General features: G+C 35.5%; 1 protein-coding gene across 4 annotated transcripts in view; it reads right to left on the minus strand.

Annotated features, from left to right (window-relative positions):
- Positions 1 to 24,637, minus strand: part of KAT6A (lysine acetyltransferase 6A) — a 115,513-nt gene that overhangs the window by 34,614 nt on the left and 56,262 nt on the right. For 3 of the 4 annotated variants that reach the window (XM_081809477.1, XM_081809482.1, XM_081809492.1), the window contains exons 3-8: positions 21,423 to 21,531; positions 17,611 to 17,726; positions 16,720 to 16,801; positions 14,309 to 14,444; positions 12,647 to 12,963; positions 7,125 to 7,243 (exon numbers count right to left, since the gene is read on the minus strand). In XM_081809477.1, the coding sequence (XP_081665603.1) occupies positions 7,125 to 7,243; positions 12,647 to 12,963; positions 14,309 to 14,444; positions 16,720 to 16,801; positions 17,611 to 17,726; positions 21,423 to 21,531 (879 nt within the window). The remainder of the gene's footprint in view (positions 1 to 7,124; positions 7,244 to 12,646; positions 12,964 to 14,308; positions 14,445 to 16,719; positions 16,802 to 17,610; positions 17,727 to 21,422; positions 21,532 to 24,637) is intronic. The other variant, XM_081809488.1, reaches the window with a different exon arrangement.

Genomic DNA, 24,637 nt, shown 5'->3' on the forward strand with positions numbered 1-24,637 from the left:
AACTCATTCAATCCTTTCAACAAATCTATTAAGTAAGATCACTCAGCAGAGGTAGGATTTGGACCTGTGCAGGCTGTTTCTAATACGTAGGCTCTTAACCACTATCTTTTTTTTTTTTTTAAAGATTTATTTATTTATTTATTTGACAGAGAGAGAGAGAGAGAGATAGCGAGAGCAGGAACAGAAGCAGGGGGAGTGGAAGAGCAAGAAGCAGGCCTCCTGCCGAGCAGGGAGCCCGATGTGGGACTCGATCCCAGGACCCTGGGATCATGACCTGAGCCGAAGGCAGACGCTTAACGACTGAGCCACCCAGGCGCCCTCTTAACCACTATCTTAATAAATAATAAAATTGTGCTAAACTGTCAAAGGAATGAACTCAAAATACATTTAACTAGCCTTTAATATACGACTTGTAATTAATGGGCAAACGCCTAAGACACTAAAGCAAGCTCCCACTCCCCATCTCTAATTTCACCAGTACCAAAGAGAAATCATTCCAACAACAAAAAAGCAGTCACGGGTATACCTTTAAATCCTGGCATGCCAAGACTAATGTCCTCTTGCTAGCTTTTTTTTTTTTTTTAAAGAGAGAGAGAAGGCCGTCTGGTATGGAAAGGGAGAGAGCATCTTAAACAGGCTCCACACCCAGCTCAGAGCCTGATGTGGGGCTCAATCTCACAACCTTGAGATCATGACCTGAGCTAAAATCAAGAGGCAGATGCTTAACCAACTGAGCCACCCAGGTGACCCCCCCACTACTAGCCCTCCAAAATTCAGCTCTATACTAGTTATTCAATATATTTCTTACCATTGCCCAACAAAAATTCACTCTGTTTTATCTATCAAACTAAATACAAGCAGTTCTTGCTTTATATGGTGCCATGTTAACTCAAACTTATGAATATCTAAACTGAGATCAAACCTCAGTCACCAGAGAAATGTATAAAGAATGGACACGATTCTACTCGGCACATGTTTCCATTAACACAGTACCATGCAAAGCAAGGACTATCTGACACCTTTATGAGCAACTACTGTGTTTTCTACATCATCTCCACAATGCAATATTAGGCCCTCAAGTATGTGCTGATCTGATGGACCAATAATCACAATGTCTCTCATATTTATAGTTGTCATTTATTCCTGAAAGCTCAACTTAATATTGTTTATCCTACCTGGTAAGCCCTCATTCTCTCCATTATACCTAAATCTGAATCATCCTTGAAGTCTGCTTCTTCTGTAATCATCTCCAATCATACCAACTCTTACTAATCTTAGTACACTCTAACCATATGGAACAATCTGTATCATTTAATATAGCAATGACTTACATTAATTCCTATTCTTATGTCACTATTTGCTGTTTATCTTCTATGTACCTTTCCCTACTTGGATTTAGTACATGCCTTATGATTTGATGCCTCTATAACTTTTTTTTTTTTATTTTAACAGCGTAATGCAGGATGCTATTGTGATTAAGGGCAGAAGATGTGAAGCCACATAGGCCTGAGTTCAAACTCCACTTCTGCCATTACTAGTTATATAACTTCAGGAAAGTCACTCAACTAAAAGTCTTGGTTTCCTTATATGTAAAATGGTAAAAACAATCCTTACCTCACAGGATTAGGAGAGTTGCTGAATCTAATTTATTCCATTTCTAATAACTGTCTAATTCTTTATGCAAAGAAAACGATTATTTTAACAGCCCAGATTTCAAAAAATGCTCTGTTAACTTTCTACAGCCATACCAAAAAAAAAAAAAAAAAAGGCAATCAAATTCTTCAAAATTAGAAAGCATTAAAATTAGTATGGAAATATAATGTGCTATTTGGTGATATCTTATGTAAAAATCATTGTATATATTCCAAAAAGGCTATTATGTTCTAATGGGATGAGCTGAATACAAATGCTTCTTTCTGGTGATGGAATTTTAAAGAAAAATCATTTCCTCCAAGCCCATAAGGTTACTGTTGAAAAAAAAAATTCCAAAACAAAAGCCTATACTACTAATTTCTCATACTTTTTTCTTTTCAGAGGTGGCTCTTTTTTAGTGAATGTATTCATTGTATAGCTAATGAAGAAACATAGTACCAGATAAATGATATTCTTACTTCTCCTGAAATTAAAAAAAAAAATCAAAACCAATTAATAGATGGTCCTTTTTTATAAACATTTCAATAATTCTTGATTCAATTAGATAATGCACCATACAAAACTTCATTACTCAATAAAATCGCTATGAGCAAATGTTGGATTTGCTTTTCTGGGCGTATTTCTTAAGATGGTAAGCTCTATGAGAATAAAAACTGTACCTTACTCATAGCCTCTAGACCGAGCACAGTTCCTAGAACCAAGATGGCATGCAATAAATGATAGGTTGTCGGTTGGATGAATTCAAAAATTAATTCCATTATCACTTATCTTTTACTGGTGCAGCTGTGAGATCACCTAAGACCCTGTAATCTTCCTGCAATGTTTCTGAAACAAACTTTGAACGAGCTTCTACTAAGCCAGATCTAGTCTCTCAAAAATTACTTCATGTATTATCTTTGTAAATGTTTTCAAAACATCATATAATCTAAGCAATGGTAACTTTTTCCCAATTGGCTTCAATCCACTTTCTCTATTTCATGAAGTCAGAGAACCTGGGAGTCAACCCCGGTGTCCTCTTGCTCCTTCAAACAACACATCAAATCTATCACCAAGTTCTGCTGATTCCATCTCTAGAATATATTCTAAATCCATCCACTTCTCTCCCATTTCCACTGCCACCTCTCTAGTCTAAGCTACTGTCTTCTTTATCACTGAAAAAGCCTCTAAATAGCGTTTCTGTATTCCACTCTTGCCTAATTCTAATCCATTCTTCATATAGTGGCCAGAAAAAAAAAATTTTTCAATGCAAATCTGATCCTGCTATTTCCTTGCTAAAAATCACTCAATGGTTTCCTACTACAATTACAATAAAAACCCAAATCCTAACTAATGTCCTCAGCCTATCTCTCCAGCCTCATCTTGTGTGACTCTTTTATTCACTGTACTCAAGTTACACTGGTCTTCTTACAGTTCCTCAAATTTACGAAGTTCTTATATGCCTCAAAACATTTACACAGGCTGGAAAATTCTTCTCTCTAGCTCTTTGACTTACTGACCTTCTACTCATCTTTTAGGTCTCTGTAAATTATTACTTCCCTAGAAGAGGAATCCCAACCTCCAGCAATCTAGATCAGGAAGCCCCTGTTATAATCTCTTGCTGCATTCTTATTTTCTTCCTATTACCTATCAGTTTGTAATTAAAGATTTATTTATATGACTATTTATGTATACGACTGTTGTTTTATTGTCTCGCTCATGAAACTGAAAGCTTCATGAAAGTTGAGTTTATGTCCAAAAAAAAAAATGTAGAGTATGTCTTTTTGTTCACCCTACAGCTCTCATATCATGCCAGGCACATGAATACTAAATCAAAGAACCTCATGGAGAAATAACACCATCGTAAGAATTTTAGTTCACTGCCAATGAAAATAAGCACAAATAAGAATTCAAAAATCTAGCTCTTTAGTTCCTTGGTGCCAGATACACACATGGACAATCACAAGTTTAATAAAATGCTGGAAGAAACACACAGTTAGCTAGATTACTGTTGATACAAATTTATAGTGTCTCCACTGGGCCTCAGCAAGGCTCAGCATCCCTTTTAACACTTTCTAGTCAATCTTTCTCCTCACACCGCTACTATTCCAACTCCTGCCAACCAGACATTTAGAAAAAAGGAAGAGCAATCCAGACAGAGGGAGGAGTAAGTACAAAGGCTCCAAGGCAGGAGGGTGCTTGGTTGTCTGAGAAAGAGGAGTCCTGTGGCTGGAGTCAAATGAACAAGGGCCAGAACAAGGGGAGTAGCCAAAGAAAAAGGCAGCCATGAGATGCTACTGGGTCTTAAAGATAAGGATAAAAACTTTGTTAAAAATTCTAGGCAAGTGCTTGCTTCAGCAGCACATATACTAAAAATTCTAAACAAGACTGAAAGACATTAAAGGTTTTCTGTGCAGAGGAGTGGTATGATCTTAAGTTTGAAAATATTTACTCTGGCCCCTGTATAAAGAATACAGACTGGATATTGGGGTGAGGGACAAAAGTAGAAGCAAGAAGATTAGTCTAGGGATATTACAACAGCCTTATCAAGAGATAATGGTGGCTTAGAATAAGGTAGTAAAGGTAGAAATAGATAGAAGTAGTCATATTCTGGATATATTTTGAAAGTGGAACCACTAGGATTTGCTGATGGATTAAATATGGAGTATGAAACAGAGAGAGAGAGAGAGAAAATCAAGATACCTCTTTGGACCTGAGCAAGTAAAAAGACAAAACTGCCATTTACTCCCACTTTCCACTAAAAGAAACCAAGGATTCTTAGAGAAATGGCTGAATCTACAGCTAGAACAGTAAGAGCCGAGAACATATCACTGTGGTCAAAAGTAATGATGATATATACAAATATCAAATCATTATGTTGTACAACACCTGAAACTAACAGAATGTTATATGTCAATTACACCTAATTTTAAAAAAGAGCTGAATAAACTGGACAGAGTTAAAAAAAAAAAAAAAAAAAAAAAGACAGGGAGACATGTCAAAAGGACACAGCAGCTGGCTTGAAGAGGCTCCCCTGCCCAAATCTGGAACAATGTAAGCATCAAAATAAATATCGATAGCAACAAATTATAATTCATAAAATAAGAATCTTCGAGTCTAAATGGAATGAATAGATAAACAGGAAGAAAAAAAGCCTCTTCCTTACAGTAGAATGCCAATTAATAAACTTCATAAAGAAATAATGGAATTAGAGAATCATCTGTTTAGCAACCAACAAAGTAATAGTTTCAGGCAAGAATCACCACTGGATGCTAAATCCAGTGGGTAAAAGTTTGATGAGAAACAGGATATTTACATGGTTTCAAAGTGTATTGCCAGAAGATACTTAGAGAAGGAAAATAATTTACAGAGAAGAAATTCCACCTTAACGAAGTGTTCAGAGTTAACATCGACCTATGCACTTCAGAAATGTCAAAATCATGGAAGATAAAGACTGAAGAATTGTTCTACATTAAAGGAAACTAAGGAGACATGACCATTAAATGAAACACATGATCCTAAACTGGGTAACAACCCAGGGCAAGTTGTTTTTTCCTTTTGCTATAAAAGAACATTAGTGGTACAACTGATAAAATTTGAATAAAATCTTCAGATTGGATAATATACTTTATCTGCGTTAAATTCCCGATTTGATGATCATACTATGATCATGTGCAAGAACATCCTTATTTTTAGGAAATATGCACAGATGAGTAGGAATAAAAGGACATTACCATTATGTCTGCAACTCAGAAAAAAAGTTCCTCAAAAAAGGAACCACCTCCTCCTTTGAATTTCCACTGAACTCCATGTAAATTTCTACTATAGTATCTATAACAATTTGTTTTTCTTATTGGTAGGAAAAGAAATGTGCCTTCAGTGGTTAAACAACCTGCCCAAAGTAGAAGTCAGTAAATGACAAACCACAAATTGAACCAAGATCTAGGTGACTCAAAGCCAATACTTTGTTAAATCATAAGATGGCAGAATGCTCAGCAAATGTTTGCTATTTATACTGTTTTTATTTTTCAAAAATACTCGCATAATGACCTACACAAACAATCTATTCACAAATGGGTTTCTTAATCCAAAGAGTGTCACCTATACAACAGGAATCCCCAGCATCAGCCTTATAAACTCTTACTTTCAAGACAAGAGAGAGAACTCAACTTGGCCAATAGTGAGTTGGTGGCAAAGAAAGAAAAGACACAGGATAAATTAACATAATCTAGAAGAGCCTTTATGATCTAGCCCTTGCGCTTTTCCAATCTCATCTCTTATTGTTATCTATACCTAATATTCTTTATCCTATGTGAAAATTTATTCCCACAATTAAGCATGTTTTCCCCCATTTTCAAGTCTTTGCGCTTCTTTTCCTTCTGATTATATGGGAACCCATTGCTTGTCATCCTGATAAACTCGTACATATTCTTTAAGACCAGCTCATATAGTATTTTCCCTAAATGAATCCTCCTCTGACCTCCCCAGGCACAGGTAGATGCTATCCTCCCAAAACATTATGTACCCTACAATTAAACCTTCCACATGAATGAAATTATTTATTTACAAGTCTCTCCTAGACTATACTTGAGAGAAGGAATCCTATCATTCACTTGGGCATCTTTAGCATCTGAAGCATAAGTAGGTTCTCTGTCTGGGGCGCCTGGGTGGCTCAGTTGGTTAAGCAACTGCCTTCGGCTCAGGTCATGATCCTGGAGTCCCGGGATCGAGTCCCGCGTCGGGCTCCCTGCTCAGCGGGGAGTCTGCTTCTCCCTCTGACCCTCCTCCCTCTCATGCTCTCTATCATTCTCTCTCTCTCTCAATAAATAAATTAAAAAAAAAAAAAAAAAAAAAAAAAAGTAGGTTCTCTGTCTATACATTTATATCTTGCTACATGTCCCAAAGGATTAAGGCAAAAGCATTTAATAAATATTTCTAGCAGTAATGAATATGAGTGTTTTATCACTTGAAAAAAGCTTGGTTTTTGTTTTTTGGTTGGTCAAATCCCAAACTCTTCTTCATTCATTGACAGAAAATAAATAAACCAAACTCATTTAATACTGGTAGTCAAGGGGTACCTGCATGACTCAGTCAGTTAAGCGTCTGACTTCGGCTCAGTTCATGATCCCAGGATCCTGGGACCAAGCCCCGCATCGGGCTCCCTGCTAGGCTGGGGAGTCTGCTTCTCCCTCTACCTCTGCCCCTCCCTCGGCTCGTGCTCACAGGCACGTGCGCTTTCTCTCTCTCTCAAAGAAAGAAATAAAATCTTTATTAAAAAAAAAATACTGGTAGCCAAAAGAAACTTGTTTATCTGCAAAACCAAAGCAGTCATAATGGATTTAAAAGGAATATGTTAACAAGCAGACTATGTATATACACAAACCACATCTATTAGCAGATCAGACCGATAAATGAATTGCTGTTACTGCTTTACCCAGGATCCTGTTTCTTGTCCATGACCAAATTATTTGTCCAATCTGAATATCCAACTTTACCTGCAGTGCTTGTTCTTGGATATCACGAAATAATTCCATATCTTTCTCAGTCATGATTTCCTGGCTCCCAAAAAGCCGTTCCTCACTTTCTTGTTTGCCATCCCAGCCATCCTGATTGTCTGCACATAAAAAAAGGGCTCATATGTTATTAATATTATCCTTAGTTTAATAATTTCAGTTTGAAGACCTTAATATTATTTTTACAAGAGAAGAGGATAGCAATAAACTGACACCTATAAAGATGGGTCAGTAAATAATAAGTAAATATTGTATCTGCTTATAATGAAAACCTGACCTGTCCTAAAACTTCTTAAAATTATTACATAACTAAATTTCAACTTCATTAGTATGTTATATTTTAGTATACTATAATATATACATGTATATAATATATACATATATATGTGAATATACAATACATGCAATTATATATTATAATATATACAAAAGTTTGATGAGCACCATGTGATGTATAGAAGTGTTGAAACACTATACTGTACACTTGACTAATACTACATAATATTATACTGTGTATGTTAACTGTAATTTAAATAAAAACGTAAAAGAATAATAATATATACAAAAGCAGAACAGAAAAAAGGTCTAAGGAATATGAAACTTTGAAATAATATGAATAAAAAATTTTTAGTATGGATTTAATATATCAAAATTCAAATACTGCTGTTTTCATTCTTTGGTAGTATGGAAGAAGTTTATGTTACAGTAGGACATGATTTTCATCACACGGGACCAAAACACAGAAAATTTGTTCCTTTTATAAACCTTAATGATCCTGTGATCTTCATAAGGCCAGTACATTCTTATCTCAGCAAGAAGATAACCTTCGAAATAACTACCATACTCCCCTCACATTCTGGGTGCCCTTTTAAATAAGCAAAACTCCACAAATCTGAGGATCACAGATGATAATCCTCTGGGTAAGTATGACAAATTATAATAATCATTCAGTAAATGATGTATCTTCCTCACATGGGCAAGGAAATTCATGAAAGGAGTATTGGGGGATTATGTAGATCATTATCTTCTACACTTGAAGATGACACCGCCGATGGACTAATTTCCTATTTGTGTAAGTATGGCAGAAAAGACCAATTTGTGACAGTTCTTTTCAAATTAAATAGAATATAGGGCGTCTGTTATTCACTTAATGTAAGAAGAATAAGGACGAGGACTCACCGCTGAAAATATTCCCAAACTGAAAAATAATGTATCTGAAGATACTACGTGACTTTAATGCCCCCTAGTGCATGATACAGATGGATGCAGGCACAGATCATTCAGCAGCATTCTATCAGATGGTGCAGACTGTTCCTTAAACTCTACAATTCATAAACTTACAAAGCCAATTACAGCAAAAACACCAATGCAAAAAGTCAATACCGATTCTCCATATACTTTACACATTTTCTCTAATAATTTCTATTTCTAAAACTTTCCAGGAGATTCTTGTAATAATCCATCTCCAGTGAAACACTTAATTCAAAAATGCCTTTCACTAGGATCTGCTTTAGATTCCTTCCTCCTAGGTCCAACCTAAATGGCTTGCATATTTTCTTAGGTAAACGTACTCAGACTGGAACTACAGTGTACATGGCTGATAAAGACATGAAAAGTACTTAAGCACTTACAGAGTAATTAGTTGATTGCCATTCTGGTGAAAAGCCAATCAATACAGCATAAAAAGGGGGACCTGACAATGATGATTTCCTCTCCTGTGCTGGACCAATCAACCATTTATATAAGCAGGAATGAAGAAGCACTGAATATAATCACCAATGAGACATTCAGAGGAAGGAAATCAACGTTAAGAAATTCTCTTGCAGTATAAGAGATACTACATCTTTGGCCCTTGTGATCCAAAGGAGTCCATTCTTATTCTTCTACTTTCCTCAGACGCTTTTTTACTTACTTCACAGGGTTAAGTCTGTAAACTCACGGCACTAAATAGCAATGAGACTAGTTTAAACTTTAATTATCAAGACAGCTAATGACTTGAATTACCTGCTACACTATTAAGTCTTCTCTACAGATCTTTTCTACTTTGAAAACTAGGGAACTCAGCCTGATACACAAGTATGAAATGAATAAAAAGAGGGGATGCTACAACTGATACCACAGAAATACAAAAATCATAGAAGACTACTACGAACAATTATACCTCCAAAAACGAGACTATCTAGAAGAAATGGATAAATTCCTGGAAACCTACCAAGACTGAATCATGATGAAATAGAAAATCTGAACTGACCAATTACTGCTAAGGAGATTGAATCAATAATCAAAAACTTCCCAACAAATAAAAGCTTCACCAGTGAATTCCACCAAATATTCAAAAAACACTTAATACCATCCTTCTCAAACTCTTCCAAAAATAAAAGAGGGAACTCTTTCAAGCTCATTTTATGAGGCCAGCATTACCTAAGCCAGTCACAGAAAGAAAATTACAGGTCAATATCCCCAATGAACATAGATGCAACATAGATCCTCAACAAAATATTAGCAAACTGATTTCAACAATACAAGAAAAGGGTCATCATACACCATGATCAAATAGGATTTATTCCAGAGATTTAAGGATGGTTTAATATCCACAAATCAGTCGATACACCACAACAACAAAATGAAAGATAAAAATCAGATGATCATTTCAAGATATGCAGAAAAAGCATTTGACAAAATTCAACATCCATTTATGATAAAAACTCTCAACAAAGCAGGTATAGAGAGAACGTACCTCAACATAATAAAGTCGTATATGACAAGCCCACAGCTAACCTACTCAATGGTGAAAAGCTGAGAGATTTTCCTCTCTTTAAGATCTCTCTAAGATCAGGAATAAGACAAGGCTACCTACTCTCACTACTTTTATTCAACATAGGATTGAAAGTCCTAGCTAGAGCAATTAGGCAAGGAAAAAAATAAAAGGTATCCAAGTTGGAAAAGATTTGCAGATGACATAACAGAGAAAACCCTAAAGACTCCATCAAAAAACTCTTAGAACTAATAAATGAATTCAGTAAACTTGAAGGATACAAAATCAATACACAAAAATCTGAATTGTTTCTATACACTAACAATGAACTACCAGAAAAAGAAATTAAGAAAACAATCCCATTTACAATTGCACCAAAAAGAGTAAAATACCTAGGAATAAATTTAATCAAGCAGGTGAAAGACCTGTACATTGAAGACAAAACACTGTGTGTGTGTGTTGTGTGTACACACACATATATATGACATTAATGAAAGAAATTAAAGACACAAATAAATGGACAGATATTCCATGCTCATGGATTGGAAGAATACTGTTAAAATGTCCATAGTACCTAAAGCCATCTATAGACTCAATGCAATCCCCATCAAATTTCTAATAGCATTTTTCACAGAAATGGAAAAAAAAATCCTAAAATTTGTACACAACAACAAAAGAATCCAAATAGCCAAAGCAATCTTGAGAAAAAAGGACAAAGCACTAGAGCTCCCTGATTTTAAACTATATTACAAACCTACAGTTATTAAAACAGTATGGTGTTGGCATAAAAACAGACACAGATTAATGCAACAGAAGAGAGCACCTATAAATAAACCCATATATATATGGTCAGTGAATTACAACAGAGGAGCCAAGAATATCCAATGGGGGAAAAAACTGCCTTTTCAATAAATAGTGTTGGGAAAACTGGACAGCCACATGTGAAAGAATGAAACTACACAACTCTCTTACACCACACACAAAAAGTAACTCAAAATAGATTAAAGACTCGAATTTAAGACCTGAAACTGTAAAACTCCTGGAAGAAAACATAGGCGATAATCTCCTTAACATAGTTTTTGACAATCATTTTTTAAATCTCATACCAAAAACCAAAAGCAAAACAAAACAAGCTGGACTACATCAAATTAAAAAGCTTCTGCACAGCAAAGGAAACCATCAACAAACTAAAAAGGCAACCTACTGAATGTAAAAAGATATTCAAAAATCATATATCCAATAAGGGGTCAACATCCAAAATATACAAAGAACTCATTCAACTCAATAGCATAAAACAAACAACCCACAGGGCACCTGAGTGGCTCAATTGGTTAAGCCTCTGACTCTTAATTTCGGCTCAGATCAAGATCTCAGGGTCGTGAGATCGAGCCCTGTGTTGGGCTCTGTGCTGAGCATGGAGCCTGCTTAAGATTCTTTCTCCCTCTGCCTCCCCCCTCTTCCATGCTCTCTCTCTCTCAAAAAACAAACAAAAAACCCCACAAAAACAATTCACTTAAAAATGGGCAGAAGATCTGAACAGACATTTTCCCAACAAACACGTAAAAATGGGCCACAGGTACACGAAAAGATGCTCTACATCATTAATCAACAGTGAAATGGAAATCAAAAACACAAGGAGATACCACCTCACACCTGTCAGGATGGCTATTATCAAAAAGACTAGAAATTATAAATGTTGGTGAGAATGTGGAGAAAAGGGAACCTCTGTGCACTGCTGGTGAGAATGTATATTGGTGCAGCCACTATGGAAAACAGTACAGAGGTTCCTCAAAAGATTAAAAAGAACTGCCATACAATCCAGCAATTCCACTTCTGGGTATGTAATCCAAAGAAAACAAAAACATTCATTTGAAAAGATATATACACCCCCGTGTTTGCTGTAGAATTATCTACAGTAGACAAGATATGTAAATAACCTAATGCATCAACGGATTAAGGAAACTGTGGTGTTTGTGTATAACATTATTCAGCATAAATAAATAACATACATACATATATACATACATACACACCAAACTCACAGATAAAGAGAACAGACTGGTTGTTTGCCAGAAGAAAGGTGGGAGGTAGAGGGTAAGAGAAATGAGTGAATTATTTTTTTGTTTTTTAGTTTCAATAAACAGAATTTTAAATAAATAAATGAAAACTAGGAAAGTTAGCCTAATACATAAGTAAATGGTCTGAAGTTGTAGTTCTCTCCCTTTCTCTCTTTTAAAGTATAATTCATGAACTATTACAACTATATTTGCCAAGATTTGAAGTAGAAATATCAGTGACCTTATCATACTCGCATGTATTTTGGTCTTTTCTCTATGCTTAGATCAACAGCATTTTATCCACCCATACTCTTTCCAATTTCCTTCTGGAAATAATCATCATGATGCTCATCACATGATTTGTTTTGTAATTTATGAAATGTAAAGATATCCTTGATTTAAGGTCATACCTTAAATTTCTATAAGATTCTTTGTGGTTCTACCAAAAAAAAAAAAAAAAAAGCACCATCTTTTGCCTAAGAGTTCCTATTTGCCCACTCTTAAAATTTCATCTCCAGCCTCTCAATCCCTGCCACAGTCACCACCTTACTTTAATCTAAATATGTACCTTTAATATGTTCTTCTAGTCCATAACCATAGATAATAATCAACTGTAAATCTATTCTAGATAACTAGTGTTATTCCAAATAATACACTTTGGGAATACATTTTGCTTCTAAGTAAACTTTTACCTGTGGGCCAATCTGAAGTGCTCGATTTTCTGTTGCCCTTTTTCCTGATTCTATATTGCTCAGAGTAGTCTACCACTTCCCCTCGAGGTTTCCGCCCATCGGGGGAAGGGGTGAAGAATTTGGTAAGGCCATCAATGAGCCCTTTGGTTTTCTTGTTGAATTTCAAGGGGACACTGCTATCTCTGCAGAAGTCCAAGCCATCTATTCGCTCTAAATATCCTTCTTCTGATGACGATGCTGATTGGCTGGAAAGGGTGATTTTACGTTTCCGGCCCCTTCCTGGACCAGTTCGAACTTTGCTGAAGGGACCTTTTGATCTAAAAAAATCAAACAGGTAAAAGGGTAACTCTTAAAAAAGAAATCCTTGTAAGGTTTCTATTTAATATATAACATGTAATTAGTAAATAACCTCTAGTTTTATTTTAAAAACTATATTGTTAAGACTATTCCATAAACCATAAATATTATAGGAATGAGAAGTAATATTGTTATTAGAAATAATATTTTCGGAGAGTCTAGTATTTTATAGCAAAAAGAATCTTAAGGTTGGGAGTCAGAAGGAATGTTTAAGTCATAATTCTGCCACTTTCTAGCTATACGTCTTAGAGAAATCACATTCTGTCTAAACACCATTGTCTTCATCTATAAAATGAGAGTTGGACCAGAGAACAATTAAGACCCTTCCAGGTATAAAGTCCTATGATCTCTGTATCAACTCAGAGTTACACTTTTACCTCTACACACAAGGATGCATTACTCTCTCAAAGTCAGGAATCAAAAGATCATCTTATAGGAAAATTAAAGCCTGATTTAAGATTTAAAATATGAACTACAATACTGGTGCTGTATATTTCAAGCTGCTAATGCCCATTCCTTTCAGTTATTATCTTCAAGACAGTCTAAAGTGTAGGAAAGGTGGGTAAAATTTTTAAGAATACAGGTTTACAGGCTTAAAGATATCTTACATATCATCAAAAGGGAATTACTATAGACACTCACACACACACACAAAAAAGAATTAGCTACTGAATCTTGCCCCACGTCCTCCAGATATAGCCCAGTTTCCTAGTCCACAAGGGATAATTATATCCCTGATTTCTGCTAACAGATGAAAAACACATTATTTTATTTTACATCAGGACACAGAAATGGGACTTGGCTATGACCTCAACAGCAAAAGTTATCCAGTGATTATTTGTACATATAATATAAATAAACTACTGAGACCACATTAGGAGAGGAATCTGGGAAATGCTATAATATAATTTTTTCTTTGTTTACATACAAGCAATATAAGGCAGTATTTAAGAGTTAGACTTTGGTGCCAAACTACTTGTGGGTTTCAATCCCATTTCAACACTTACTATAAACTGTGCAAGTTAATCTACTGTGTTGTAGTTTCCGCCTTTGAAAAATAAGAGTAACAAAAATACTACTTCATTTGGTTGTTGGGAAAATTAAATGATCAACACATCGTAAGGCACTTAGGACTTTATTCTAACTTGGCACTTTATTAAGAGTTCAGTAAGTACAGCCATTATTATTACATAAAAGTGCCAATTGTAACAACTGGAATTTTTTTCACAAGGCAAACAAGTGACTCCTACACCAAGAGAAGACCCTATCCTTTTCTCCCCTCACCTTGCCACAAGTACAACTTACACCGTGTTTTGTTTCTTTAACCTGTTTTTTGGACGTCCAATTGGGTTAGCATAGCGCCGTTTTATCTGTGCTGCCTTCTTCTGTAGAAGTTTCCGTCCTTTTTTCCTAGGTCGACATATTTGACATATCCACATGCCTATAAAAAACAAAATTCCACATAAAGCACAAAAGGCAGAGATACATGGAAAGAGTTCAGATACTCTAGGAGTTCTTAACCTTTCTTAGGTCAAGGACTCCCATTTAAAAATCTGATGGAAGCCCCTTAGAAAAATAAACATGAAAACGTATACACACAAAATTCTACAAACAACTGGAAAAGACTCACAAATATCCTAAAGCCCACATATGGCTGAAGTCCACTGATCCTCGTTAAAAAGCCCTGCTCTACCCCCTGGCACCCAGATTATTAGTTTCCAATTACCATTCTATAAGAAAAGAAGCCAGGTTTCCATAGAGTAATAACTGATTCCAGGACTGGAGCAAGGAAAATACTTGATAACCTGGAGCATCTTACAGTGCCAGAAAATGGAGAAGTGCTCAAAAGATGAGGAAGGCATGTCAAAAGGACCTAGAAGCCAACTTGAAAGAGCTCCCAATAGCCAAATCTGGGTAATTCTGAGCAAAGAAAGGGATAATCACATCAATGGATTATAACCTATTGAATAAAATATCCATGAGTCCATTAATAATATAATAATTGAACAAATAAATAGGAAAAGGGATAGCTCTTCCTTGTAGCAGAATTCCAATTAATAAATGTAGAAGGGATGATGGAAGCAAAAAAACCATCATCATGTAAACACCAAACTAAAATTAGGGCAAACAAGAATCACTGATGGATGCTAAAGTTAGTACAGGAGGAAAAAGAGTAACTTTAAGGTCAGGTTTCTACTGTAATCAAGTGACCAGTTAACATTACCAGTAATAAGACATATTCGTATTATACACCCACACTACAATGCACTAAGAAGGATACAGTATCAATTCTGTGTTGTTCTTATCAAACTTCATAATCTTAATTTAATCATGATAAAGAAAGAGACAAGCCTAAATTTAAGGACTTTCTACAAAATAGCTGGCCAGTTTCTTCAAAAGCGTCAAGGTCAGGAAAGACAAAGAATTAACACAGACTGGAAGAGACTAAGGAAATATGACAATTAAATGCATTGTGAAATCCAGGACCGGATTCTGGACCACAAATTCAAATACAGTCTACAGACTAGTTAATTGTATCATATCAATGTCAGTTTCCTCGTTTCAGTAATTGTACTACGGTTTTATAAGATGTTAACATTAGAAGCTGGTGGTGGCTGAAATAAGAAGTCTCTGTACTATTTTTGCCACTTCTCTGTAAGTTGCAATTACTTCAAAATAAAATGATTCCTGCTTTAAGCTGCAAAGAAACTTTTGTAGGCACTATACACAGGAATGAAGTCCTAAGAAAATCTTTCTTATCTTGAAGGATTCTCAGAAGGCCTTCTGCCCAGACTTCAAATAAATGGAAGAGGTAGGAAAGGGGTATTTATTCTTCCAATACATATAAATCTAAGACTTTTCAAAAGGTAACAACCAACAGAATGACGTAAGAGGGACTCAAGTAGGATCCTAAGTGGAATAACTTGACTATACCTAAGGTTCAGTCCTTGCCATCCACAGGAAAATTTTTCCCAAGAAGAAATTATCAAATATCCTATAAGCATTTTACTTAAGAAACCTATTAAGTCACAAAATCAGAGTTAAAAATGAATTTGTGATAAGGAAAAAGCAGGAGAGACTAACTGGACTTTTTTTTTTTTTAAGAAACTATAAGCATATAATAAGATGGATGCTCAACCAACAGGCAGTTATCTTCCAACCAAATACCTTTCAAGGAACAGGAGTCAAAAGAATAGAATAACATTAAGCTGTACTCTTATGAGTTAGGGCACAAAAATTACTCGTTTGCAAATCATTTTATTAAAACATTTTTTTAAGTTTTGAATAAACCAGAGATGCTCTAGGCCTTTCAAAAGTGATGAACAGTGAAATAATCAATACTGATATAATCAACATGATCTAATACAATTTCATTTCTTCCTTTACAGAAAGAGATATTTCAAAATATTACACAAGGCAAGTATTTTGTCCTCTAGCTACAGGACTGGCAAATATTCATTCATAAATGAACTACTTCGCTCTCCACGGATACTTAAACATCAAAAATAGAGGAAAATAATAAATCCATACACATAAGAACGTTAGGATGCCTCAATAGACTATCCCCACCTTTAAGGAGACAGCTCTCTTCCTACTTATACAATCCCAAATAGAAAGATGCAAATTATTCTTTCATTTAACAAAGTAGATAAAAGGTGCTTTCACTAACATGCCCTTTATATACTGCCAATCTGATTTCAGAATGTATTTCTCACCTTTTGGCATCCGGGTGAGTGGCGGATCACAACACTCCATGTGAAAACCTCGGTCACAGGAATCACAAAAGAGCATGTTATCCTAAAAAAGAAAAGGACAGTTTTGCTTAACCTTATGAAACAAAAACATGTGAGGATTACAACTTCATAAAATCTAGGAAGCTTCAATGATCTCATAAAGGAGATGAACTACCATAATAGTAAAACCTTCTTTAATTTATATTAACTGAGTTAATGGACAGTCTGAGTTAGCACAAGTTTTGCTTCAACAAACCTTTAATAAAGAACTACGGTTTCATAACTTTCAAGTTTATCCAGTAACCAGATATAAGCTAACTTTAGTTTTCTAATGGAAAAGAGAAAAGAACCATTTGTAGTTAATATACTAACTGACCATTCCTACTAAGTGAATGCCTCCATACTACTCAAATTTCAGGAGTATTTCTTTAGGCGGGGCTGGGTAGCTCAGTCGTTAAGCGTCTGCCTTCAGCTCAGGTCAAAATCCCAGAGTCCTGGGATCGAGCCCGACATCACATTGGGCTCCCTGGAGCTCAGCAGGAAGCCTGCTTCTCCCTCTCCCACTTCCCCTGCTTGTGTTCCCTCTCTGTGAAATAAGTAAATAAAATCTTAAAAAAAAGGGGGGGGGGGTTCTTTAAAGTAGCTTAGTCTCTCTGCAAACATAATTAAGGTGCTTTAGAAACCACCTAGAAAGAATTGAAGTCTCAAAGAGTAAGTATTCTAAACTAATGATGTGTAATTTAAAAGAGACTCCTGTTTCAAATTCTGCTGGATCAAGTGACTAAAAACTAGCCAACAATACTTAAAGGAAATTACCAGTTGTACATTCTACTTCTAAGTGAAATATTCACATTGTAAGGCAAAGATACTCACTGCATTTTTGCCTTGATCTCGACAGGAGCTGCATGTTTTACACTCAATGCACTGCCACCGTAAGGCCTTCACTCTAACCGTTAGTTCAGGGGAAAACTTTAAACAGGATGGATGACCTAGTAAGAGGAGAAAATTCTCAAATGAAACAATCAAGGATCATTTTGTAATTGTATTAAAGGAATAATGTAGAAAAAGGCAATTACCTTAAATCAAAAAGGTATCAAAAAAAAGATGCTCTTGGAAGCTTGCCAGACATGTCTCATCAGGACTTGGCATTCCTATTCAGTTTTATTGATGCTAAACAGTACTTAGTACACCACCTCCCCCCACAATGTGATTATAAAAAACCTGACAAACTCCTAACTTTTATTAAGCCTGCATTAAAGCATTATGTGAGTACACATGCTTATATGTATACCAACACACAGCATGCCCAGGCCATTTCTGGAAGGATACCCAAAAACTGTTTGCAACTGTAATGTCCTAGGATATGAAGCTATAACTATTTTGAAGGAGAAGGATTTTACCTTTCACTTCACATTTCTGTGCTCTCAATTTTTAAAACAGTAACATACTACTTTTATAACCAAAAATACATTTTTATTAAATCCCATCATTTAAAGTGAGTTATTTTAGCTAAAAACTAAAATCTAAGCAATATTTCTATTGTGATCAGAATTAACAGTAACAGGGAAAAAAAGTCTCCTCTTCCAAGAGTTAGTATCCATTTGATTATCAAATTTTAAGAAGTAAGTCTGCCCTCACTCTGAAAAGATCTGTCCCTTTCCTCTAAATGTTGGTTACATTTTTATTTTTCTTTGGTGAGAGAAAGGGCTAGTTATATTATTTTCTCTCCTCTCCTTTCTATTCCTAAATAAATTTCTCTTTTATGAGATGCTATGAAGTTTACTATCAAAACATCACTGACATCAAAGGAAAATGATAAAGTGTAAAAATCTCATTCATAATCTCTTCCTAGATTAGCCATTCCCTGTTCTACTTTTCCTTTTTAGATTTGCTAAAAGCCCTTGCACAGTTTTAATTATAGGGTATGTACAGTTTTATTTTGCTTTTCTTCATCCTTTTAGTCAAGTAAACGTTATATTTATATTCCTTAAACTGAATAATTCCACTGAGTTGATACCCTATAACCTACCTCGCCATTTCCCTATTGTTAACTATTTAAACTATTACCCATAATAGAACACTACAATGAATTATTTTATGTTTACAGATTCTTTCCTTCTTTTAGATTAATTCCTTAAAGTCCTGAAAGTGGGGTTGGTAAGTGAAATGAAAGAAACATTTCTGTAGCTTGAGAAGTAGATATGCACTGCCAAACCATGTTTCCAAATCCTCTGATATAATATCTAGTGCTACCAGCAAAGTGCAAATGTTTTACCACGATTTCATCAGCTCTAGGTTTGGGTTCTCTTATTGTTCAAATTTTATTATTATAAAAGATATAAAATGACACTTCACTGCTGCACTGGTACACATGCTTATTATTACTTGCGTAAAATGTTTTCTTAGTATGTTCAACAATTAACTTTCTCTCTTAGAAACTACCTGTTCATAGGCTCTGACCTTTGGACTTTATGCTAGAAATGTAAACATGCTCTTCACACTTTATAGCTTTTGGCCCTTTACCATATTTAATGCAATTATTTTCCCCAAACAATTCTTTAAAAATTTTCTTTTTAATTTTGGGTATTTTAGTTCTCAGTTTGGAAAGTATCAACTGTCATATATTTGACTATATCCATAGTTTTTTCCTTTGTTACTGTAATAGCCAGGGTCCAAGCTGCCTTCCAAACATTCTTGCCTTTTGGCAAAAATACCAACTGACACCTGTGTAGTTCCCTCCCACACTAAACAGGGCTGATCTGTGTGCTGAAATGACAGGCTAAGGCTAGGTAATAAAAGATATTGCAACTTGTTCTCTCTCTCAGATACCTGCTTGGGGGAATCCAGCTTCCATGCTGTGGGCATGCTTGCAGCCCTCTGAAGAAGTCCACATGGCAAAGAGCTGAGGCTCCCTGGCAAGAGGCAGCATTAACATGCCAGCCAGGTAAGTCAGTCAATGGAAGCCTTCAGATAACTGAGTACCAGTTAAAATCTTGACTGCAACCTCATGAAAGATCCCAAGTCAAAATCACTCAGGTAAGCCACTCCCAAATTCCTGACTAACAGGAACATGAATTAAAAAATACTGCTTTTAGCTGCTACATTTTGGAGTAGTTTATTTCTACAGCAATAGATAACCAATAGTTATTTATTCTAATAGTTCTTTAAAAGTTCCCTCTATTGTTTTCAAATTGCAAAGAACTCAGAGACCATCTCAAATATAATGGGTCTTACAAGGCAGGGCTACCACACAACTCCCCGCCCCCCATTTTATTCCCATCTCACCTGAGCACATCTATTTTTATCTGTTTTATAATACTTAGGGTCCCATATGATTTTTTAAGGATTCTACTATGAAAATAGTTTGGAAATCACTGCAATGTAGGATATGTCACTATATTTTTGTCTAATATTTTATGATTTTATGGTTTATATTTTACTGTAAAATCCATCCAGACTTCATTTTGGTTTGTGATACTATGCTAGATATGATCACCTACTACTCGAGATCTTTTGCCACCGCCTTCAAAAGCCTTCTGTAAATAAAATCCAAAAAGCTGAAAGCTATACTTCCTAGACTCCTTTGCAGCTAGGCTCTAGATATGAATTAAATTCTACCAACTGGATGTGTCTGAGTGATTTTTTGAAAGGGAGAAATGAAACAAAGACCACTTGTCTCCTGGTACTGACTGTTTTCTAATGATAAAGTCATGAAAATGCCAGTACGCATCCACTCTTCACCTTCATGGCTATCCAGAGGCAATTGTGGTAATGGCCAAATTCAGGCTTTCAATAATCCAAATTCAGCTACAGTCCTGTAGCAGCCTCCTGCTTCCACCTCTTCCAAATGGAGGCAGATATAAGTGACTCCTCTGGTGGATCAGTTCTGTGATATTCCAGAATAAGTCCTTAAAGCCCAGCTTAGAGCTTTCCTCTTTAGCCCTTCTAATAATTCATAAACATCTGGTCCTGGTATTAAAATTTCTTTCCTCTTGAAGTATCCTAGTGGTTTCTGGTTTCTCAACTAAATAATGATTGTTACAGATATAAAACACTGAAAATTAAGCCAATGATCAAAGATAATATATAATGTTGGTTTACTAATACGGCCTTCCTACAAAAACTTGTAAGATCTGAAAATGTAGACCAAGAATATCTCTGGAATTGACAAACTAGGAGAGTCTTTGCAAAATCATTTTTAGAGCCCAGGATTTCACACAGCTCACTAAATTGCAGTGTCAACATTCCATTTCCCAGCGTGAATATGTAAGTTTCTATCAAGAAACACAGATCTGTTATCATCCTGGTTCTATTCATAAAGCCTGAGGCATAAATCAAGAAAGATAAGTAGTGATTATTAAAGAAACTAGCAATAATTTCAAACTGATTGCTGTGATTTGAACAGATGTTTGATAGTCAAATATAAAGATCAACAGGAAAAAATAAGTCTATGGAAAGATTTAAAAAAAACAAAAAAAAACTAAGACCTGATTTTAAATTAACTGAATAAAACATTTCAACTATACATTTAAATCCTTCCCTTGTCTAGAAGCTCGTCCCAGTTACCTTAAACCAGAATCAAATTAAAGTATTAGTTTTATAAGGATCAAGGATACCATCTCAGTTAAATGCACCTCCCTCTTGGCTGACAGCACATGTCAGAAGGAATCCAGGGGATTACATACCACTGTTACCACAGTCGGCACAGGAGATGAGTTCCTCTGGCTTCTTTTCTCGGTTTTGTTCTTTTGTACCAAGACAGAAACTACAGATGGGGATTGGTTCAGCAACGGGCTATAAAGAAAAAACAATTCACTCAGGTACGAGTAGTTTTTTTTAGTATTAATACAAAGACATTAAAATTACAGTTTTAAATTCCTATGAAAGTTATATGTAACTTTAAGACAACTGTATCACTCTCCTAAATCTCCAACTAAGTAAGGGAATTTTTACAAAGCCTGCTTTGGCTGGACCTGTACAACCAGTCCTTGTAGTGACAACTTTGGTCCAAAAAATCATATCTCAATTGGTCACTTAAAAACTAAATGACACAGTATGGATTAAACAAAGCAAATCCTTCACCGAAGATTGAAGAAATTCAACTGAACTAAGTGTAAGAAATCACAGTCTCAGTCCTTAAAAAGTTATGTCATGTGGGACAAGTGACAAATGTACAGAAATAAGCACCACATAAGGTGGCAGACGTTAAGTGCTAGAAGAGACAAACAGTAAGTGCTCTGTACAAATGAGAAAGAAATTTCAGTTGCGGTTTGGAGGAGAAGGGTTGAAAGAAGAAGATAACATGTATTAAGTACTAGTACTATGCTATGGGATCTTAACAAGTTTGTCCAAGGACAATAGATAATAATTGTTAAAACTGGGTTTAAACCTAGGTTTCTATGTTCCTCTACAGCACTGCCCCTGCCCCTCTAGCCCACAGGATGGAGAGAAAGGCAGTACAAGTGGTATAAACAAGATGAACTTAGGTGTGCAGATTGCTAAAGCCAGTACTTAAAGGATCCAGTTTCTGTGATAAGTGTGGGGGTGCGGGTACGTCAGTTTGTGAAGATTGTCACTGAATGTCTTATAGAGAAGTTGCACTTCATCCCGCAGGAAGAGAAGAACAATAGAAGGCTACTGAATCAAGAGATAATCACCTATATTTGAGGGGAAAAAAAAAATCCAGTAGCAATATCAAAGACAAATGGGGGAAAAACCTAAAGGTAACTAGAACATTTAAACAATGACTACAATAGTCTGGTGAAGACAAGATAAGAACCTGAACCAAAAAAAAAAAAAAAAAGGAACAGAAAACAATAGGTAGGGACTTAGAAATCAACTAGTTATGGAAGTTAACAGAAAACGAAACGAGTTAAGTATGACGGACTTAATGAAAAGATGGTGTGAATGGTTAGGTCATTTTCAAGAAGAAAATCAGGAGAAAAAGAGATGCTGAGTTTGATGTTAGATGTGTTTAGCTGGAGGCACTCTCAGTCAAATCTCAACCATTTATATGGGACAGAGATATAAAGCCCTCAAGATTCTTTGAGTCTACTGGAGAGAACAGATTAAATGTCTGTCAGTACTATGACAGAAGTGTTACAATGAGAAACAACGGAGAAAGGGAATCAAGTAGGAGAAAGGGCTGTCAGGGGAAGGTTTCCCAGACTTAAGTTCTTCTGGAGTTCTTAAGTTCTTCAGGGAGACCACCTGATGGGGGCGTTCAAACAAAATACAGAATCAGTTTTAGGAGGAGGGGGATGAGCTTAGTTTGGGACTTATTGAGCATAATATGCCTATGGAGCATCCATGTAGCAATGCCCATGGACTTTATGATACAGGGATCTGAAGTTCAAGAGAAAGGTTAGTCTGGAAATAAAACTCTAGAAATCATATACCTACAAAATGGCATTAAGACCTTCAAAGTTGATGAGTTCTCCCATGGAGAACAGGGAGAAAGAAGAAACCTAAAGTCAGAATACCAATATTAAAGTGGCTGTTAGAGGAAACAGCTTGGGAAGGAAATTGATTAGTGAGACAGTTGGATGGTACATTAGTAATGTCCAACACAAGCAAATCAATAGTATTCCTTAGCGAAGAGATTAAATGAGAGATGAACAGCTGGAAGTTGTCTTAATAATTCTGACTCTGGTAAAGATGGCCACACCCTCGCCTTTTACTAACTAGAATTTAAATAAAAATTTGGGGAAAAAAAAGGAATATGAAAAAGAACGGGCGAGTAAAGTCAGGAAAGACTTCACTGTGAAGTAGAAACTGCAAGTAAGCTCTCAGTGAACAGTCAAGTCACTGAATGGAAGCTATTAATAGTATATTTAACTAACAAATAAATGGCTTATATCCAGAATATACAAAGAACTCTCACATGTCAGTATGGAGAAGACAGTTCAATAGAAAGCTAGGCAAAAAACTTCAACAGGCACTTCAAAACAGCAAATATGTGAATAGTATATAAATGGCCAATGAACATAAGATACTCAACCTCATTAGCCATCAAGGAAGCAGATCTCCAAGAATGGGTAGAATTCGAAAGACTGGCAATAGTAAGTGTTGATAAGAAAGTAGGACAAAAGAACTCTTACACTGCTGACAAGACTATAAATTGACAAAACTACTCTGAAAACTATTTGACATTATCTACTAAATTTAAACACAGGCGTATCAAATGACCCAGCACTTCCACTCCTTGCTATATATCCACCAAATGAAGTACACACACACACATGTACAATAAAACATACACAAACATGATCAGAACAGTATTCATAAAATTTACTGAAACAAAAATTACCCAAATAACCAGCAATGGGTGCACAGATAAATTGTGCTATATCCATACAGGAGAGTATTAAACAGTAATGAAAATAAACAAATTACAGTCAACAACTGGTATTACTATCACAAACAATACTGAATGAGAGAATAGACATGGAAGAATAATACTGCATCATTTTATTTATATAAAGTTCAAAAACAGTTCTACATTGTTGTAAGTCAAGACAGCAGTTAACCTTTAGAGAGAAAAGAAGAGGTAGTGAATTGGAAAGGGACTTCTGAGGTGCTGGTAATGTTCTTTTTCTTGACCTGGATGGTGGTTTCATGGAAGTTAATAATATTTAAGGTACATATTTACAATCTGTGTACTTTTCTGTATGTTTATTTTAATTAGAGAGTTATCAAACTTAAACTAATGAACATCTATAGAGTAAGACAATGTTACCTTTGGAATATTCTGAAAGAAATACCAACGGTGATTTGGACATTGGAGTTTGGAACTTAGAAGAATAGGCTAGAGAGATTTAAAAGACAGCAACATGCTAACTGACAGCACCCAGTGAGAAGAAGGAGTGAAGTTGTAGTAAAGGGCAGAGAACAAGGGGAA

The sequence above is a fragment of the Leptonychotes weddellii genome, chromosome 2, assembly GCF_054177405.1.
Source record: "Leptonychotes weddellii isolate Sample4059 chromosome 2, ASM5417740v2, whole genome shotgun sequence".
Classification (NCBI taxonomy): domain Eukaryota; kingdom Metazoa; phylum Chordata; class Mammalia; order Carnivora; family Phocidae; genus Leptonychotes; species Leptonychotes weddellii.